The sequence below is a fragment of the Gadus macrocephalus genome, chromosome 3, assembly GCF_031168955.1.
Source record: "Gadus macrocephalus chromosome 3, ASM3116895v1".
NCBI lineage: Eukaryota > Metazoa > Chordata > Actinopteri > Gadiformes > Gadidae > Gadus > Gadus macrocephalus.
Window position 1 is genome coordinate 16,220,127 of NC_082384.1, and position 21,024 is coordinate 16,241,150.

The 21,024-nt window shown below is 42.8% G+C and overlaps 1 protein-coding gene across 1 annotated transcript in view; it reads right to left on the reverse strand.

Moving 5' to 3' along the window:
* Window positions 1-5,276: 5,276 nt before the first annotated feature.
* LOC132454337 (uncharacterized) overlaps window positions 5,277-21,024 on the reverse strand; it is a 16,894-nt gene continuing 1,146 nt past the window's right edge. Inside the window, exons 3-10 of the mRNA XM_060047635.1 lie at window positions 20,816-20,947; window positions 20,378-20,551; window positions 20,116-20,172; window positions 19,870-19,949; window positions 19,533-19,626; window positions 18,863-19,021; window positions 16,253-16,462; window positions 5,277-5,914 (exon numbers count right to left, since the gene is read on the reverse strand). Of these exons, the coding sequence (XP_059903618.1) occupies window positions 5,910-5,914; window positions 16,253-16,462; window positions 18,863-19,021; window positions 19,533-19,626; window positions 19,870-19,949; window positions 20,116-20,172; window positions 20,378-20,551; window positions 20,816-20,947 (911 nt within the window). The 3' untranslated portion in view covers window positions 5,277-5,909. The remainder of the gene's footprint in view (window positions 5,915-16,252; window positions 16,463-18,862; window positions 19,022-19,532; window positions 19,627-19,869; window positions 19,950-20,115; window positions 20,173-20,377; window positions 20,552-20,815; window positions 20,948-21,024) is intronic.

Sequence of the window (21,024 nt, forward strand, 5' to 3'; positions counted from 1 at the left end):
TAATGAAACACTAGAAAGTGCTAGAGCCTGACTCCTCCCTCTGCTTACGCAGCCAGGGAGCCGCCTGCCCCCTTGGCTAATTTAAGAAAGGCCATTGGACAGCCTGGGGAAGCACTACCCCCCTTTAGCCCACCCCAACTCCTCACAAAAATGCTGCATCAAAGGGTATTTTGTGGATTGGTGGGGAGAACGAAAGTATCACTGACAATCTTTAATTCCTGCCACATATTAAGTACCAACACGGAATAACTGAAAAATTATTATCAAACGATTACATGTGTTTAAGTCGCAACCTCTGTCATGAAGATATTTAGTTATTTCATGGATGGTTAATTGATAGTAATGGCATTACTAAAGCTATAACCAAGGAATGGAAAAGTCCTCCTGTTAAGCTAATGTTTTGTAAAAAAAAGTAGAGAGTAATATTCTATGGAGAAAAATATCTTAGGAAAGCATTTGATTCATTGTTATGGTATTTCTTAACCTGCTTTCATTAAGATCCCTAAATCACAGGCCAGCTGACATTCCTGTGCATTCCTGTAGTAGAAATGAAGAAAATGTAATGCAAATACAAAGTCAAACCTAAGCACAAGTGTACCCTCTTTGTAGGGGATGGTTTGAAGCCATAAAGACCCTCTCTCTGGGACGTCCCGGCACCACAGGTCCCTGCGGTTTCCCACAGAGTAGCTAGCGTCTCTCTTCAGCTGGTCTGACAGGTGGATGCCTGGACCCAACAGACAAAAAGATCTAGAAGCAGACTGAAAAGCTTTAAATACTTTAAATCAAACGATGTCTTTCCTAGAATGCTAAGAATTCCCAGACACTTCATTTTAAGAGTTGATTTCATTAATCAACTCAGTGTGTTCAAATTGTGCTCCTTCTTAAATCAACCTAGCATACTTGACATTAAATCACTCATACTTTAAATGTCCGGCTAAAATGTCTTGATTTATTGGAAGGACGAATCCAATCTTGCTTTTTAGTTCAAGGTGGTTGAACTACAATCACCTACACAACAGAACAGCTGGTATGTTCTGTTTTAAAATGATACAAGGATCCATACATTTCCAATGCCCTACTACCATCGTTGCTATAATTCTACTATCCAGCATCACTATTAAATAATGAATGCATCTAAAATTATTGTATATGTCTAATGGATACAGTCAATGACAACTGTATCACACTCACCCCGAAAAAAGCACAACAGAGAAATGACACAGTACCTTCTGGATGCAGTGACAATGGCAGAATGGGAAGTTTGTTCGGATGATGTTTTTAAGGTCATGCAAGGATAAAAATACTTAGCGGCCATTTATGGAGTATCATTTGAGGAGGGCAGGAGACTTAATCAAGTGGTCTGTATCACTTTGCAGATATGTCTTGCTAAAATTCAATAATTTGAATTCCATGCCATTTTTCCATCAAAAGATTGATTTATGAACTTACATTACCTACAGTGTTTGTTTTCTACCAATTCCTATCTTTCTCTTCTGTAATCCTTCCCTCCAATGATTTGCGAAAAATGTTGTATTGCATTGACATTGTTAATAATGTTTTAAACAATAATGTTTTAAACATCATAATCATTGAACAATAAACACGTGATTAGCTTGATAACAGTTGGAAAGCTAACTAACAGTGATTATTTATATTAAAAAATAAGTGGCTACAAATTGGCTACCGCTAATAATTATATCAGAGTTAAAAGGTTGGCGATAATGGTGTGTGACGAAAACACGGCCGGAGCTAGCAACATCACAGCTAGAAAGCCTACAGATCACAGCATTGGCTGAATAGCCAAGATGCCAGTGTCAAAGAAATTCTAGATCTCTCTTTTCATTACATCCTCTAAATAGGTGTGTTGCCCTTCTCCCCCTTGACTGCATTTGGACCAAGCTTTTTATAAGCACATACAAATATATCTCCTCAGGATGTCCTCTGTAGTGGAACGAATGAGCCATAGCACCTCGTCATGTGCTATGGCCTATGGTTGGCTTATGAACTTTGATCTTTAGACCAACAAAAGTCTTTCAATGTTCTCATAATACATTTGTGTGTCGTACCTGTTAAGAAATATGAAAAGGTAAATTGATCGCCTGTTTCCTGAATTGAACCAAATAATGATACTATGAATGGTGGATGAAGCCCTGATATTATCATTATCATCATCTCACAAAACATAAATACATTGGCTGTTGAAGCTCCATAAATCCCTATCGCTCTTCATCACAGAGGTCATAGGCTCTTTGGCGGGACCGTGTTGAATACTGGGAAAGCCCTCTACTTCCAGCACGCCACCTGCTGCTACTTGGTGTCCAAGGTAAACACACGGACCCTAAGGTCTCACCTCATCCTCAGAGCAGCTCCGATGACAGCCACACCCTGTGACCCCATGATGGATGGGGAACAAAGCGTGACTGATTGAAGCACTGAGGAGCTGAGGAGAACCAGCTTTCCTTGCTCTCAACTCGGTCCATGTGCGGTTTTTTGAGGAGCAAGAACAAACCGAGGATGTTTAAATGATGTATAATATAATGTAATCCAGCTGTGATTAGTTAATAATAATAATAATAATAATAATAATGGATTGAATTTATGTAGCGCTTTTCTAGACACTCAAAGACGCTTTACAGTGAAGGGAGGACCTCACTAACCACCACCAGTATGTAGCACCCACTTGGGTGATGCACGGCAGCCAATCTGCGCCACAACACTCACCACACAGCAGCTTGAGGTGGAGAGTGAGGGAATAAATGAGTCAGCCAATTATACAGGAGTATGATTAGGGGGCCAGATTGAATGAGCCTGGTAGGGCCAGGACACCGGGGAATCCCCTACTCTTTGCGATAAGTGCCCTAGGATCTTTTATGACCACAGTGAGTCAGGACCTCGGTTTTACGTCTCCTCTGAAGAACGGAGTTGTGGTAATATTGTTGACTACTTATATTTGGTAAAGTCAACCCATTTTTATTAATTTACAATACTGTTAAACACAATCTGTAAAAAAACGGTATTGACAATTAATATATAGATTGCTATGCGTGTAAAATCTTTTCAGCACCTTGGTGTGTTTCCCACACGCACTGTTGATGGATGGTCTGCTTTATCTGGAAATAGGATGGAGGTTCACATAGGTTAATCACAAAACATGAGCAAGCATACATACATTACATGTGTATGTGTATGCACAGATGTATTATTGTGTGTGTGTGTGTGTGTGTGTGTGTGTGTGTGTGTGTGTGTGTGTGTGTGTGTGTGTGTGTGTGTGCGTGTGTGAACATACATTGGTTGCATATAGAAAAAAAAGTTATTGGCCACCTATATATATACACTTGAGCAAGATGATCTATTATTTCGTCGTAAGTCACTTAGAAGTGCCTGCTGAATGACAAGTAAATAGTAAGATAATAATATCTGTTTGCTAGCCTAGACATGCATCATGATAGAAGCCCCCAGTGCAGCAAAGGTCCTACCCTAGAGACAGTAGATAAACTCCTCATACCCCCTGGAAATAGTTCAGAATAAGTCCCTTACCCCCCGACACACACACACACACACACACACACACACACACACACACACACACACACACACACACACACACACACACACACACACACACACACACACACACACACACACACACACACACACACACACACACAAACACACATACACACACATGGCTGACACAGGCACACACACTCACACAATACTGACGCAGGCACACACACACACACACACACGCACACACACACACACCACACACACACACACACACACCACACACACACACACACACACACACACACTGGCACGCACGCACGCACGCACGCACGCACGCACGCACGCACGCACGCACGCACACACACACACACACACACACACACACACACACACACACACACACACACACACACACACACACACACACACACACACATATTTCCTTCACTGTAACATTCTGTTTGTGTCACTAGTATCCCAATCATCCGGTGCTGTTGTAAATATACACAGCGTATAAATAGAGGTTATGGAGACCCAAGACATTTGGATCCAGTTCATAGCCGAGGGTTTGGGTTCCTCCGGGCTAGGGGCTCTGGGTGTGTGGGGAGCCATGACTGTGGTCGGATCCCAGTTGAGAGGATGGTATGGTATGGTTCCTTGTGGTGGTGGTGGCGATAAAAGCGTCGTTCCGGTGGATGGAGATAGGACGCTGCTGTATGTTTTACTTAAGAGAGTCTAGGCCATGGAAACAAGCCTGTTATAGCGACTGGATCAATCCCAAACACTGGGCAACACTGGCCCATAGATGGTACACTCCGGTGGAACTGAGGTCACATAAAGATCTGCGTTATGTGGCATGTCTCAATTTATGCATAAGCTGAATTGCTCTGTTTAGCTCATGCATTTTTCTCTTTCTCACTTTCGTATCCATCCTGAAGTATGATCTCATCAAGTGAGGGTGGGTTTGTTAAAGCTCAGTGGAAGTTTTTTTTAAAGTCAATGTGTACTTTAAACTGTAAAGCTACAGTGAATGGGGGATCTTGTGAGGTTGCGAACTGGGGGATGGACTGTCCCTCAGTAGTAGAAGGGAGGGCCTACCGTGACTCCCTCCTTGCTGCTCTGCCTGCATGTGCCATTCGTCCTCTCTAGCCCGTCCAGAATGCGGCAGACCGGCTGGCCTTCAACCTCCCCAAGTTCTCCCACACTATACCGCTGTACCCTGCACTGGCTACTGATGCTGTGGCTCTGGACACTGGGCTGGTGTTGTCCCCCAGTAGAGGCAGCTGACCTGGGAATGGTAAAACTACAGTGAACCAGGGATCTGTTGAGGCCGGGGGCCGGGATGTTATTCTGTCCCCCAGTAGAGGCAGCTGACCTAAGAATGCATGCGACAGTGTGGGGGATTCCTGTCTTTTAACAGTCTCTTTGAACTGAAGACATATGCACCTGGAGTGCCTTTGTGCACTGATGGCAAGAAGAAATAGAGGGGGTGGAATTCATATATGGAGAGAACTTTGTAGTCATATTGGCTGGTGTTACAAAGTATGTATTATTAATTATATCCTGGTTACATCCGTCGTCCTAACCCTAAAGCACAATTATGTCCAAAACCAGTTTTATCATAGTTTTTTGTTATAATTAATAAAATCTCCATTGAACTTGTATCCCACTATGCATTACAATTTTGCATAGTTATAATGATGTTAATTATTTGTTCATAGTTTAAACATCAATGTTAATTTGAAGGGTGTATAAATGTCAAAAAGTGAGGAAAAAATATTTTATTGATGTTTGATGTCAGATATCAGAACAAATTGCTTATTGCTAGAAATTAGCGGTCTCTGGCCCATTATATTTCACATTGAGCACATTTAATCAGTCCTTTTTCCAATTGCATCAGATTTATTTAATAGCTTGCAATGTCCAGTACTGATGCCAAACGACACACAAAAATAAACATAAAAGGGGGAATATGCAGAGGATTAAGTTAGCAAATATCCATCCAACATATTTATGTGTGGATGGATAATTCTGGTTACTGTGCAACAACGTATGTGTCATATTTAAACAATTATGACATTTATAGAATAAAAATATACATTCTCTGTCTGTATCAAATACATCTCTATATTAACGTATTGTGTTGTGCAAGAAGGTGTAAACAAAAAGTTTTTAACTGTTAAGGTCATATTTACAAATTCAAACCCACTTTAGGAACATAACAGGTTAGTAAATTAATCCTTAACCATAATATGTAAAAAAATATTTTTACAGTTCAAATACAAATAGCTAAGCTGGTTTAAATCCTCTAAAAGCCTGTATCAAATGATACATATTCCTGAAATGCGGACAAAAAGAGTCGCCTTTATCCGATGCATCAATGAATTCAAGGATTTTCTTCAATCTGAAAGAAAAGAAGAAAAATAGAAATTAGGCTAACAGACTACTTTTCATGTTATCACCATATCGAATACGTTCTTGTCTGATTTTCGTGTGTAAACCTTCAGCAATAGCTCTGTTTCAGACTCTGGTGTCACCTGCCTTCCCATCTCCCGAGAGGGGTAACTTCTGCTCTAGCCAAATATACCCTCTGCCTTGAACTTTGACCGGCTGGCTAACATCTGTTTGAGGAGAAGGCTACCTGACATAATCCTTGCACACATCTATTGAAGTGATTTATGAATAACAGTTAAGCCGCTCCAGACCGGCGAATGGCCCATGGCTGACCTTACTCTAGGCTTCAGAGGGATAGTCCCGCTACAGGGACGACAAACGGAAGGATAATACGTACTATACAAGACCTAAAAACATTGTTGGTGTCTCGACACTATTGTGTTAGGATTTCAGATTTTAACAGTCTTCTTTAAGTATGTTCATTATGGTCTAGCCCCATCGCCACAATGATATTACACACATTACAAAATGTAAGACAATGTTAGTGTTTTGACGATATTGTTTGATGATTTCAGTTATTAACAGATACTTCTGTAAAGTATGTTTACTTTATTGTTGTTTACTTTATTACAAAAATGATACTGCACACGATGTCTGTGTCTCGAGGTTAAGGAGATTTGATTGCGGATATTAGCGGATACCTCTGAAAAGTATGTTCCCCATGTTGTAGCCCTATGGCTACAACAATGATAATACATATGAAACAAAATTGTAAAATGTTGTGTCTTGACTGTCATGTTTAATGATTTTAGCCATCAACTCTTCTGTAAGGTATTTTGTAGCCCTGGGGCTACAATGGCAGGAGTCAGCAATTTACGAACACAAAGTGAAACACAAGGACCGATTCACTCATAATGGTTTACGGCTCCCTTGTAGCACCGCACTCGGAACTCCTTTCAGTCCATCATATAGTTCACAGAGGGCTTTGTTTGCCATGCCGGCCCTGCCGCCCGGCCTATTACAATCTCAAATTGTACTGGCCTTAATCTTGAGCGTATCCATTAAAAAGAGTTTAGGTTTAGGATTGGTAACGTGAACACAAACAATAGGCTCCGGTTGCAGCTACTAAGTCCTCACATAGGGGACCTGTGGCTCAGTAGTTCTCGGCCGCAGCGAGTTGAGCCCCAGGTAGAGATACGGATCTACTGAGGTTAGCTAGTCACAATGGCGGAACCCAGTTGCTGAAAGACAGTCACATTCCACGGGGGATTTTGGTTGGGTTTGAAGAAAAGACTGGCCTGAGTTGAACCCCAGAGGGACAATGTTGACCGATGTTGAATGTTGCTAGCCTTACGCTTCATCATTGTCCTTTGCATCCACATTTGACCCACATTTTAATTGCTCTTAAATCACAGCAAGTCCACCTCATAAGTTATTACAAAGATATATTCTGATATATTCTGAAAGAAGCTTGTTTTAAATAGCCAGAGGAACTTGAATGAAGACTTTAAATAGTTGGAGCTTGTATAATACTGAGTGTGGCAGAAGAGTTGACGGATTCACTATCTAAAGGTTAACTGACCTGAACCACAATCCAGATGGAAGAAGGCTACAAATGGCAGGCTGATTTATTTTGAGGCTGTCAAGAATGAAATGGAAGTGTTTGAAATGTTGCCATGAGTCTAATTTATATTTTCCTTTAAAACAACATGAATAAAACCAACTTTGTAGTTCAGCAGGACTTAGTACAATGCTTGCTTTCTCGCTATATATAGCTTCACCTGGAGGGAGCAAATGTCCCTCAAGGGGTATACTGTATACACTAAGATAATTTTTTAATCTGTAGTCCGGAACGGGCGGTTTTGAGGAAAAAAACAGTAGATCGGAATCCATTTCCACAGGTACAACCTTTTGACTCGCTTGTTTGTTTTGAACTTACTCAAACAATACCCTTTTAGGTCTCCAAGTACTGTACATTTCTTAGAAAAACTATGAACGTACAAAGCACAAAAACCCATTTGTTACACCATTTCCTTCATTCCCACTTCATGTCTCCATATCTGCAAGTTCTTTCAAATGTTTTCCCTCAGGCTGTAGCTGAGCACGGCAGGGCGCTAAATGCTACCTGCACGTTTATGTGAGTCCCTTATCAGACCAGGTGTTTGTGAGATCAGACCAGATCCATATCAAGATAGAAAACACAATGGTAAGAAGTGTGTGAAAGAGAGAGAGAGAGAGAGAGAGAGAGAGAGAGAGAGAGAGAGGGAGAGAGAGGGAGAGGGAGAGGGAGAGGGAGAGGGAGAGAGAGAGAGAGAGAGAGAGAGAGAGAGGGGGAGGGGGAGGGGAGAGAGAGAGGGAAAGGGAGAGAGAGAAAGAGGGAAAGGGAGAGGGAGAGAGAGAGGAAGACGGAGAGAGAGAGAGAGAGAGAGAGAGAGAGAGAGGGAGAGGGAGAGGGGAGAGAGAGAGAGAGAACGACAGAGAGACAGAGAGAGAGAGAAAGACAGAGAGAGAGAGAGAGAGAGAGAGAGAGGGAGAGGGAGAGGGAGAGAGAGGGAGAGGGAGAGAGAGAAAGAGGGAAAGGGAGAGGGAGAGAGAGAGGAAGACGGAGAGAGAGAGAGAGAGAGAGAGAGAGAGAGAGGGAGAGGGGAGAGAGAGAGAGAGAACGACAGAGAGACAGAGAGAGAGAGAAAGACAGAGAGAGAGAGAGAGAGAGAGAGAGAGAGAGAGAGAGAGAGCAACATCCACACACCAGAGAGCAGCTGCTCGCCCTGCTCCACGTCTGCAGTGACTTGTCGGGTTGGAGGCAGAAGAATGTGACTTAGTTGACTCGGACTCAGGGGCCGCCATCATTCTCCTCGCAGTCGACGAGTCTTCCCCTCTAATTATGAGGAAGCTCTGACCTGTGGCCCTCTCAGAGAGGGGCCCTCTTAGCCCAGGAGCCTCCAAAGGGTCATGGAAACCTGGCATCTCGACACGCCCACATAACACTGAGGTGAGACGTGGTCCAGGCATCACACTCAGAGAACTGCTGACAAACAGCAGTGGTACATCTGCAATGGTTGAGGCTCCTCAATGAAGTCAGAGTTTATGTTCATTATTTAGTTATCAAGCATTTAAAAATGTCCTTACAGTGAATTTCCTGATACATTTCATAAGGAGGGGGTAAGAGGTTTGGGCTTCTTGCTCATGGGATGCCTACTGCAGACATTTGGGATGTAAACAGAACCTTTTGGCTTCAAATCAAACAATACCTAAACCCATATGATTGTGTATTGGCTGTATCCACAGCCCACAATTTGGATGATTGACTAACAACTGACCTACTGATCACTCAGAGAACCTCCCATGTCAAGCCTCAGTTTCCTCAAGAAAGCCAAGCTTGACCTCTTATTATAGGCTTCCTTTCACAATTAACGCTGCTAAATTGTTTGGAAAGCAGTTATACAGTCCATTCTTTATCCTGTCATCTTTGGCAAATTACAATTAACTATGACAGGTTGTTAAGACATAGGATCCCAGGAAAAGCAAAAGGACAAATACGAAAGACCCCAAAGAATATATTAACACATGATATCCAGAGAAACAGTAACTTCGATCCATGAATGCATATATTACATAGTGTGGGTATTTTGCAGTCAAAGTACTGATGCTGTGGACAACTGCATACTACTCATCTACAAATACAAACAGAATCTGAAGATGTTTAATCATCCCAGGTATTAGCATTTGCCTTGTCACAGCCATCTTATCTCATTATAAATCAAAAATTATCGACAGTGATCCGTTCCGATCTAAACCTACATAATAAATGTAATCCAATGAAATGTAATCTGATCTCAGATGATTGAATGTCTTCTTATCTGACCAACTGCTCTGTAAACGGGTGGATGTGTGAAAGTTGTAGGGATGATGCTCTGCTCTGGAGGACAGATACAGATCAGTTCCTAGAACAGCGTAGCAAGGGGCTCTGGAGGGTTTTGACAGCAAGATGCATCAATCCTTTTGTAATTAAAGTATTCAAGTATCTACAAAGGTTATGTTCTAGAACTCTTGCCAGTTGTGAGGTTAATTTACAGCTTTCTGGCCTTGCAAATTCAGCTAGAATGCATATTTCAATCAAAGAAGAAAGGGGTATCCTCCCCTTAGAAAAACCGTAACAGAAATCCAGCTGACGTGTACTAAGGGTCGCAGGTCAAATGCGGTTAAACAGTGTGACAGGTTGGCAAGTTGCAGCAGTGTTTGTGCTGTGCTTGACTCTGCTGGAACAACTGTAGTCCGTCTCACAACATGATGTGCAGGAATGCTCCGTGCACATTTTTCCACGCTTGACACTGAACCTCCCTCATTCTTCTAGCAGTCAAAGACCCCATTAATTCAGACCCTGTCAAAACAGACCATCAATACGGACCTTATCCTTACAGACTTTGTCAATACAATACAGATTATAATTGAATAAAAAAAAAAATGATATGTCTTCAAGATGAATGTTATATCTAAGTGCACTGCTTTTACTATATTACAATAAATATATTTAGACGCAATCTATTACGTAGGATTAGATTACCACTCCAATATTAGCGATGCTTTCTTCAACAATTGAAAATGTATGCAATGTGAATGTGATGTTATTCTCTGCTGCCTGTCTGAGCGAGCGGAAGCTGTGCTCCTTATAACCAAGCTTGATCCAAGTTATAGTATACTTGAAATTACAGAATACTTTAAATTACAGGATATACTAACCGTACCCCATTATAAAACAGCTCCCCTTTCGCCTTGCTTGCTTTCTTCCCTAATAATTACACTTACGTATCACCATAACAGCCCCCAACCAGACACAAAAATGTGTTTCCTGACTGATAACAAAGCATTTTAATGTTCAGGGACAAACTGCTGTCCCTCACTTTACAATTTGAGGTTCAGCATCTTGTTTCTTCTCTGGCTGCCAGGTGTTCCCTCCTGGATGGTGGCGGAGAGAGCACCCCCCTCCCCCATCGCTTCATCCGGGCCTCCCTGCAGTAAAGGGTCCCAGGTGGGGATGGGAGGTCTTAACCACGTCCAACACCCCCCCCCCAACCCTCTCGTTTTCCTCATGGAGGAAACCCGCTGCTCTGTCTGTCATTACACATGAGAGGAGCTGCCGTCATTCTCCCGCAGACATCAGATCATTAGAAAGTGGAGCAAACGAATGGCTGAAATGTAGAGAGTGTATTAGTGGTTTGTAAAGTGTTTGTTTCTGACTCCCCAGACATGCTTGCCAATTATTTGTTGCCATAGATGGACTCTGATTACAGTCCTGTTGACTAGAACAGACATTTTACATGGATAGAAGAAGGACAGATTTTTTTTAACTATTTATCCTTTAGTCATTTAGGAACCACTTAAGAAATATAAATTGATTTGGTCATTAATTGGCAGATAAGGGGTAAACTATTTTGGGGAATTGGGGAATTCTGGGGAATGCCAAATAAATTTGGGTTTGAACTAGTGCTGTCAGTTAAACACGTTATTAACGGCGTTAACGCAAACCAATTTTAACAGCGTTATTTTTTTTTAGCGCGCGATTAACGCAATTTATTATTAAAATAAATATATATATATCTTATTTTTTTTTTCTTTGGCTCAAAACAAAGAAGCAGTAGCCTGACTGCTATGTTCAAGGCAGTATGTTTGTATGTTCATCGTTTAATTGCACTATAGGCTTTTTTTTTGTATCGTCCTGTTTTGATCAGTATCTGCCAATGTTGTTAACAATAAAAAAACATTTGCACAAGGCAAGCCGATGCACTTCTCCATGTTGATAAAAGCATTAAAATGAGAACAATTAATGGGACAAAGAAATCAAGGGATATTTAGCATAGAAAAAAGATTTGTGATTAATCGCGATTACTCGTGAGTTAAATATGGCAATAATGTGATTAATCGCGATTAAATATTTTAATCGCTTGACACAGGGCCGGATTAACAAATCATAGGCCCCTGGGCACAAATGTCTGAAGGCCCCCCCCCCCCCTCCCCGAAAAAAATCAGGAAAAAAAAATTCTATTTTTTTTTTTTATTATTATTATTTTAACACACACACATAATGACACATAAAGTGTAGCCGGCTTGGTCTTACTCTGCCGACTACTGCGTTGTGTTCAGGTGCATAGATATCACAGGACGCTGCAGGTTATGGGAGGGGGGTTAACTGTCACATTAGGCCACTATATTGTTCAGAATCATTATATTGCTGTTCTTATGATATTCGTTTTAATAATGAATTTTAAATGAATACCCTATTTAATAATACCATGTATAACTATTTTAAGAGTAGAAACATTAATAAAAAAAAAAAAAAAAAAAAAAAGTTTATTTCGTGTGGTGCCCCCCCACTGGCTGGGAATGGTTGGGGCCCCTGGGCACAGTGCCGTGGGCCCTAATGGTAGATCCGGCCCTGGCTTGACAGCACTAGTTTGAACCCAAAGGGTTTCCATCAAGACTAGACCATGACCAGACCATGACCAGACCATAACTATCAAGACTAGACCATGACCAGACCATGACCAGACCATGAGTAGACCATGACCAGACCATGACCACACCATGACCACACCATGACCAGACCATGAGTAGACCATGAGTAGACCATGACCAGACCGTGACCAGACCATGACCAGAACATGACCAGACCATGAGTAGACCATGACCAGACCGTGACCAGGCCATAACTGCCATGACCAGACCATAACCATCATGACCAGACCATGACCAGACCGTGACCAGACCATAACCATCAAGAATAGACCATGACCAGACCATGACTAGACCCTGACTAGACCATGACCAGACCATGACTAGACCATAACCAGACCATGACTAGACCATGACCAGGCCATGACCACACCATGACTAGACCAATAAACCTACCAAAGTCTCTATTTTCTTTCTTCAGTTTCCTCTTCTTCTTCGGCTTCTTTTACCTCGGTCTCAAACAACAAGGAAACCCGTACCACCTGGGATGAGTGGTTTCCCCAACATGTGACATCAAACATGCACGCCTAGAGGCTAACTGGCTAATAACAGCGGCTCTCGTTCCAGTTATGTCCTTTATGGCCAGAATCATATCTGTTGTCCCAGCATGGGTCCAGTAGAACTCTCTAAATCTCACCACTCTCACCACCTAAACCAGCTGGAGGAGACCAGTATATGCTTCACATAGTTGAAGTTGCACACCTCTTCAGTAATCATTCATAATACTCACGAAGGTTAGTAAAAGAAAAAGCAAAAAAATGACACTGAGAAGTTTCAACTGAGAAGAAAAACAACTGCCTAGGGCAGAAAGGGGCTTCCGAAGGGCCCAGTGGAGAATGTGAGCAGAGAAAACCTGTTGTTCTCCAGCGGGAAATAAAGGGGTTTTCAGAAGGTGACTTTTTTTTGTCTAAATGAACGTGATCCATGACCGCTAATGTTCCGCCACTGAGGTCTCAAATCTAAGCCTTTCATCGACTCTTAAGAGGGGTGTGAATTCCTCCAGCCCGGTTTCCCGGCCTTTGTAAAGGGTTTGTTGAGTAAAAAAGAGAAAGCACAGGTACAAATCCAGGGCCTTACAATGCCACACACACCTCCGTTATCTTAAGAGGCCCCAAAGCTACAACTCTGATCGGGAAAGTAAAATCCCAGCTGAAGGACATGAACAGTTATTCAAATTATGTTGTTCTGTTCGCCGGTACCCCCGAGGACATTAATAGAAACCTAAATTATTGGATTGGTTGGGTTATTTATTTAATTATTAAAAGTCAACAATATTGATTTGAAGAAAAATGTCAAGAAAGTAGAGTGCAACCTTGAATTGTTTTAACCTTAAAGGAGACATATTATGGTGTTTTCCCAACAAGTAAACATAGTATTTGAGTTCCAGAAAACATGTTTTTGAAGCTGTTTGCTGGAAATAGTTTTTAGGAAAAAGAATATCGGCTACCGCTATTCCCCTCTGTTTCAGTCCCTTCAGAATGCGCTGTTTCTGGTGTCTGTAGCGTTGATGCAAATGAGCTGCTGCCCATTGACCAATGAGCTGTCCGACTGAACCACCGCATGGAGGAGAAGTGATTGTTGCCGTTTGCTGACTCCTGGAGCTCTATATCTATATAATATAATATAACATAATAATAATATTATATACGGGTATTTATATAATCTCTCTAATATCACGGCCAAAAGCTATGTGCGCCTCGGATGATATTATGAATAATAAAGACTGTGTCTGACGTCTCTGGTACTTCCACAAGTAAAGACTCTGGCGGACGAGCAGCTCCGGCTGGGGTAGCTCGGCGGCAGTCCGGCAGCTCAGCTCCGGTAGTAAAATCCCTTTCTACTACATGTGTCTCCTCCTCCCGACTTCCCTTCGGCGGCAGCTCCGGCGGGGTGAGCTCGGCGCCAGAGAAAGGGATTGTACTCCCGGAGCTTAGCTGCAGGGCTAGCGCCAAGTTCCCCCCACCAGAGCTTCTCGTCCGCTGGTCCACACAATCTTAGCGATGCTCTGATTGGAGGGGAGTGGGGAAGTGGGAGGTCATATTAAAATGTGCCCCCTTCCTACGTAGGAGGGAAACTGACTCGCTCGTTTGGTAGCTGGAGGCGGGCTGCTTCCAGAAATGCGTATCTCACTCAAAATCATGTACAGACTTATTTCAAAGTTTGTGTGCGTGTGGGAGCACCATCTACCCAGAACAACACCCCAAATCCCAGGAAAAGTGCTATTTTCATAATATGTCCCCTTTAATTGGCACGAGAGAGAGTGAGTCAGATCCTCCATTATGTGAGAAAGCAAAAGCACTTCCGCAATGTATTTTTACCACTTCTGGGTTTTGGGAACTCACTACATGCTAATAACCTTGAGAAATCCACAGATTTCTTTCGTACGACGTCTCTATTTATAGTGTTATGTTAATTCAGGATGCAGGGCTGTAACACTGTACACCCCCAGATGACGTTTGTGGCCTGTTGATCTGGGGAGGACTCTCCCTTTACCAACACCTGAGCTGGGTAAGTGGCCCAGCAGCTGCCCGGTGGTGCTGTGCCCACCATGGTTCCTCAGACACCGAACTGAGGGACAGGTGGCTAGCTTGTCTATCTTAAGCTATGCTAGGTCACGTGGCTAGGCTAGCAAAGGGGTGACCTCAGAGTTGTTATAGGGGTTCCCCTTCTGATCAAAACAGTAGCTCAAGCTGACAATGAACGTAATGTTCTTATCTGCCGTTGTAATTAAGTTATCCGGGGAAGGGATCTGGACAAGGTCTTTACCCTTGCTGAAATAGGAAGAGCCATTTCCTGACTTTATGCAACATTTTATGGGATTTTCTTCCTTGGCCAGACACAAACCGTAGTAGACCACAGCTTATAGCTGGTGAAATACCGGAAAATGCACAGTAAGCATATTGTGGGATTGGACTAGAGAAATTTGTTGAGAAATTAACATCAGTGTCAACTAAATGGGGGAAAGGGATTTCTATTTGTCAAAGGGGAGTCTTATGTCCAAAGTCAACAAAGTCAGTACAACAGGAAGGCTATAGCTAGCTGGCAAGGTAGCATAATGGACAAGGTAAGAGGATACACAGAGTTTTGGAGCTGTTAACCTGGGAACAAAAGGCTCAGAATTGATAGCTTGTTTCATTCGGAAAGTAAGCAATTTAAAGGCGTGGTGAGTATGATTAATGATCTGTTATTTGAGTGTTATTACAAGTTATAACTCATCATCCCTCAAAGCCATCTATCAACTACAAGTGAATGAAATGAGAATCAATATTGCCTGTCAATCAAAGTTGCTTTAAATGCAACACTGGAAACAAATAGAGGGCGGAATCAGAGAGGGAGGGGACATTTTTGTTGGGTTGTTAGTGTAAACTCCTTTTATGGCAATATTATGTTGTTTTGCGTGGGTGAGAAACGGCAGTCTGCCACATTGCCAATGCACAAAGATAAAAGTTCCCCATTATTGAAGGTTAAAGAGTGAAAAGAAACACGTGTCAGTGCTCCTTGCTGAAGTACAAGGCCATAACTTAAGAGCAGTCCATCAGACACTTTCCCGCCGCAAACATCGAAAGAGAGGCGTCGGAATATCACGCGGCTGTCGAGTAGAAACAAACTGTCGCGTGCAAACCCTCGACCCTGAGCTTATCGAAGAGAATCTACTGCCGGAACTGTGCAGGAGGTGCACCGTTTGGCAACATCGTGGGTTTATCTGTGTCCATCAGCACATGATTAATAAAAGACATGAGGAGCTCTGTTAATGAAGTTAAATGGCCCTTTTTGTATTTTGTCTTTCACTGATAACTGTGGACTGTGGCGGGTCAGGGAGTCGCCGCGTCAGGCCTACTTTCAATGAGCGCGTCTGTCGCCGACGCCTCTGTCTGAGCGCTGCTCCCCGTGCCTGCAGTGGGTTCCTTCAGGGACTCTGCAGAGGTTTGGTTGGAGACGATGCCCTCGTCGTCCGTGGCGCCCTCTAGCGCTCCGGCCTCCGCCGGGCCGGGCGATGCAGGCTGAGCGGTGGCCCCGGCCTCAACCAGGCGTGCCTGTTCCGCTTGGTCTAAAGACAAGTTCATCAAAAAGCACAAGATGAGGTTTTCACGTTTCACAACCTATTTCCTCCCCAATGGCGGACATTTTGAAAATGTTGCAAACACATTTCCCCGAATATCCGCCCCAACCCATCAAGCTGGCGCTCTTGCTTGTAATTAACAGGGAGGGGGGGGGGGGGGGGGGGGGTCCATAATTACGGAAGTTCTTATCGTTTGTGTTGCAGGTGTTCTGCCCACTGAGGTGAAGGGGGTTCTGTGTGTGTGTGTTTGTCTGTCTGTGTGTGTGTGTGTGTGTGTGTGTGTGTGTGTGTGTGTGTGTGTGTGTGTGTGTGTGTGTGTGTGTGTGTGTGTGTGTGTGTGTGTGTGTGTGTGTGTGTGTGTTTGAGTGGGTGTATATGTGAGGGTGTTTGAGTGGGACCATCTGAAGAGGGCCACCAGGACTTTAATGGTGGACCGATTACTGACCAGCTGCTAATTAGCCAGGCAGCTGTTGGGGTCTGTGGGAAAGTATGGCGTCTCCATCATTATCTGACCCCGGGTTATGCTGAGGGATGTAAAAAGGAACATGCAGTAGAGGAGGGGGAGAAAATGGCTGCTGTTGTAGACATCGTTGTGCCATGACTCAAAGACTTTGCCTCCCAAGCGTGTCTAGGTACCTCCTCCCCGGGGGAAAGAGAAAACCTTCCCAGAGTCGGGTCTATTCTTTAGCCGATGACTGGCTCTTTGGGAACTGGAAATGTTTTCTAGACTCCGGTTGAAGTGAGGGTAATTATTAGTGAATCGTAATAAACAGGGAAATGACATGTACTTAGTCCATGGTGACGCGTTAGCAGGCAATGGTGATTCACCGGAAAGGAGCTGAAGGTGAAAGTAAAGATGTGTTGAGATGAGTGTGTGGTAAGCCTTGGGTGGGGGCAGATCTTTCCGCACAATATAATATATTTCACTTATTTGCACACCCCCAATGATGTAATTTCCTTTTCTTCTTTTTTTAAATGTCTCTTGTGAGATGTTCTCTTGCCATAGATGTAGCTTATTCCTCATTTTATGTTAACTGTGCTGGATGTAAAATAAAAAATAAAAAACTATTTTCTAAATTGTGTATTGCATTCTGTGCGTGTGTGTGCGTGTGTGTGTGTGTTTGTGTGTGAGAGTGTGTGCGCTCATGCAAGCCAGATTTTTAGATTCCATGCTGTTTGATTACAATTGAACTTTTATAAGTTCAGTAGTGTTAATCTTTTTCAAGGACCTTTTTCAAGTTTCTTCCCTGTAGCGGTTTCTCTATGTTGTTAGGAATATAACCATTTACCTTTTAAAAGTGTCTAACTGCCCACTTAACAGAAGCCTTGGGGAGGGTTAGAGGATGTGGGGGAGAAAGGGGGAGACGCAAACATGGACAGGATTGGACCTTAGTCAGGACCAGAAAGTAAAAGACAAAGAAAACTGCATTGTTCTCAGAGTAGGAGTGAAAAGAGAGAGTGCAAAGCGGAATTCTAAATTAGTTTGAGTTATCTGATATTATTGACCAGCTGTCTCTGCTGCTGGTCTTCCCTAAATACTGAATATAACCCAATAGAAAAATTAGGAACACCCTTCTGAAGCCAGGGCGACCTGCTCAGACCAGTGCACCATCAAGTGGTAAACTTAAGTATTGCAATCTTGAATGTATGTTTGAAATGAATGATGTTAATGTCACAGAACAGTCTAGCTTGACATCATGTGCCCATTCTGTTTCACACAAGCACATTTTTGAATGTTCGAGCAAGAATAAAAGAATGCTATTGCCATTTATTTGGTTCTCCTCTGGCTGGTTTTCGTATCGGTTCCCATAATCCTTTCAAAGGAGATTACTCTATTGTTCGACAGTGTTCCCTCAGAAACTTCCCTCACTTCATGTGTCTCATTTCACATGTGTTGAAACATGCAACGCTTTCGATACAGTTCTCCCTGTGGGCCCACCTAGTTTGCATACACTTCCTTTAATCGGAATCTAACTGTTCTTAGCTAAGAGGAAGCCATGTGGCGCATATGTGCTGCCAAAAAACCTCAAAATAACTGCCAGATGGTAACAGAAACAGCTTGGATGTGCCACACTCTTATGAGTTTGTGCAACTGGTTAGCAAGTTGTTCTGTGGCACATGGTATACAGAGCAGAACACACTGCTCTTAACCTCCGGAACAGTCAGCAAGAGGAATAAGGTCATCAAAATCTGCCAATATTCTAAACCTAGAACATACCTTTTTAGTATGAAATCTTTCTGTGTTTAAATCTCCCTCTCAGAAGAATTCTCAGATGTGTTTTTATTGTAATATTTTAGACCTTTAGACAGTTTTTTGTTCTTGTTTTTTGCTGTTTCTCATGTTCAACACTTTCATTCATTCATTGATCACAGCCTCTTAATCCTCACCCTTCTGCTCTGTCATTGGCTGCGGAACTTCAGCGACTCCAGACTCCTTTGGCTTGGGGTCTTCAGCCGGTCCAGAGTCCTTTGGCTTGGGAACTTCATTGTTTTGAGAGTCTTGTGACTTCTTTGAATCCACCTGCCCGTTGTCCGAGGTCTGCCTCCCTGTGCAGCGGATGTACGACCAGACAGTGACGGTAGCTGATCATTAGGCAGCATAGTTAGGCTTCTATTTGATATCTACTTGCAATGCACTTCCTTGATCCCTCACATGTGCAAAACAAAAGCTTGAGTCACTTCCCGGCTTTATATAGATAATATAATTTATATTCAATATGCTTCGACTTAAATCAAGTAGTCTATGAATCTGAATCTGAATATAATCAGTGTGTCCGTTTCTAAGATAAGATAGCATTTAATTGATCCCAGTAATCTGGGGGGAAAAGGGGGCAGAATTGTCTACTCCAGTGTTCATAGTGTTCGAGTCCCAGACTAAAGACACTGTGTTTGAAGCTCGCCTGCTGGCATCCTTGCTAAGGATGACTTAACACCTTCCTGTTTCTCAAGTATTTTCTTGTACTCACCGTCAGATCCTTTGGATTAGCCTTATCCCCGTAAATGACTCAATAAAAATGTGCGTTGATCATATGACTATTTGAGTGTGTGCAGTACTGACCGGTGTACACCGTACTGTCGCCTGGCTCAGTGTGATCCACGACCACACTGAGAGGAACACTAGCAGCCTCCGTCCTGAGGTCCACGGAGTACCTCTGTAGTATTGCAGGAGCAACACACAGACACACAAACATGCACACACACACAAGCAAACACACGTGCACACACATACAAACATGCGCGCACACACACAAGCACACACATGCACACACACACACACACAAACACATACACATACACACACACCAGCACACACACATGATTACATATGGGTGTGGTTGTGCTGATGGGCTTAAGGATATGGTCAGTGTTTGAGGGAGGGTGTCAGTGATAATTACGCTTTGATAGTTGCGTTTGACGAAGCAGCCCACAACGATCAGCAGGCAAATCAGCACAACCACACAGATGATTATTATGCCTTAGGAAGATAACAAAATGACTCAAAATGAATTGAGGAACATACCTATCTCAACTTGATTTCACCACAAATTCATCTGGTCAACAAAGAAGTGGTCAATTCAACTTGCTATGCGACTTGCGTGCTGCTATATTATTTCGGTCTTGATGATACGTTTCTGCATTACCAATGAAGTCAACTCCGCTCTCATGTGACCCAGCAGTAGGAGTCGTTTTGACAACATCTAGGTTTAAAAAAAAAAGAAGGAAATATTTAGGCTATTCATTTATGACAGGAATAAATGTGAATGGTAATCGACATAGGAGACTCTTAATTTTTGTTGGCGTAATAGAGCAGGCAATGCAAGCGATTCTTTGTGCAGTTGAATAGGCGTTTGTTAAGGATTCAATTGTTTCAGTTTACGATGCCAAATATGTATGTTCAAACACCTTTATTGGGTTTTGCTCTGGTCAGAGTGGCTTCCTTCAGGATGGGAGCAGAGGTGGTACTTGAGGTGGTCTCGGGATTAGGGGTGGTATTGTGTTTAGGGGCTGCATTGGGATTAGGGTTGGCTGACTGCGCCGACGGTGCAGAAATGGCTCCGCCTCCAGTGGTCTGTTTGCCTGCAGAAGTTTTAAACTTAATTTTAAACTTAGTGTTAGACCTGCATTTTTTAAGCTGTACCACAATCAAAAGATTTGTAGAGAATAATGCGGATAGGATCCAGTAGAAATGATACATAGTGCTGGTTAAAGGCAGATGATGCTGAACAATAACATTTCATTTAAATACTAAAAATGGATAAATTAATTGTATTGTTAACTTATAGTTTATAGCTTATAGTTGCAGCGGTTCCCGCCCTCTGGATATAGTGAAGATTGTTTTACGTTGGGGCATGGGGGAAGTGGTGTCATCGGTGGTGTTGTCAGCCGTGGCCTTGGTTCCCTGGGTTACATTGGATGTGTCGGCAGTAGCCCAAGTTGTGGTCATGGAGCCGTTGAGTTCAGCAGTGACCAGACCTAGAGGAAGAGGGTGTTTCATGATTCACTAATCAAATTATGTTTTTATTATTTTTTTATGGTCAAATAATCTAATA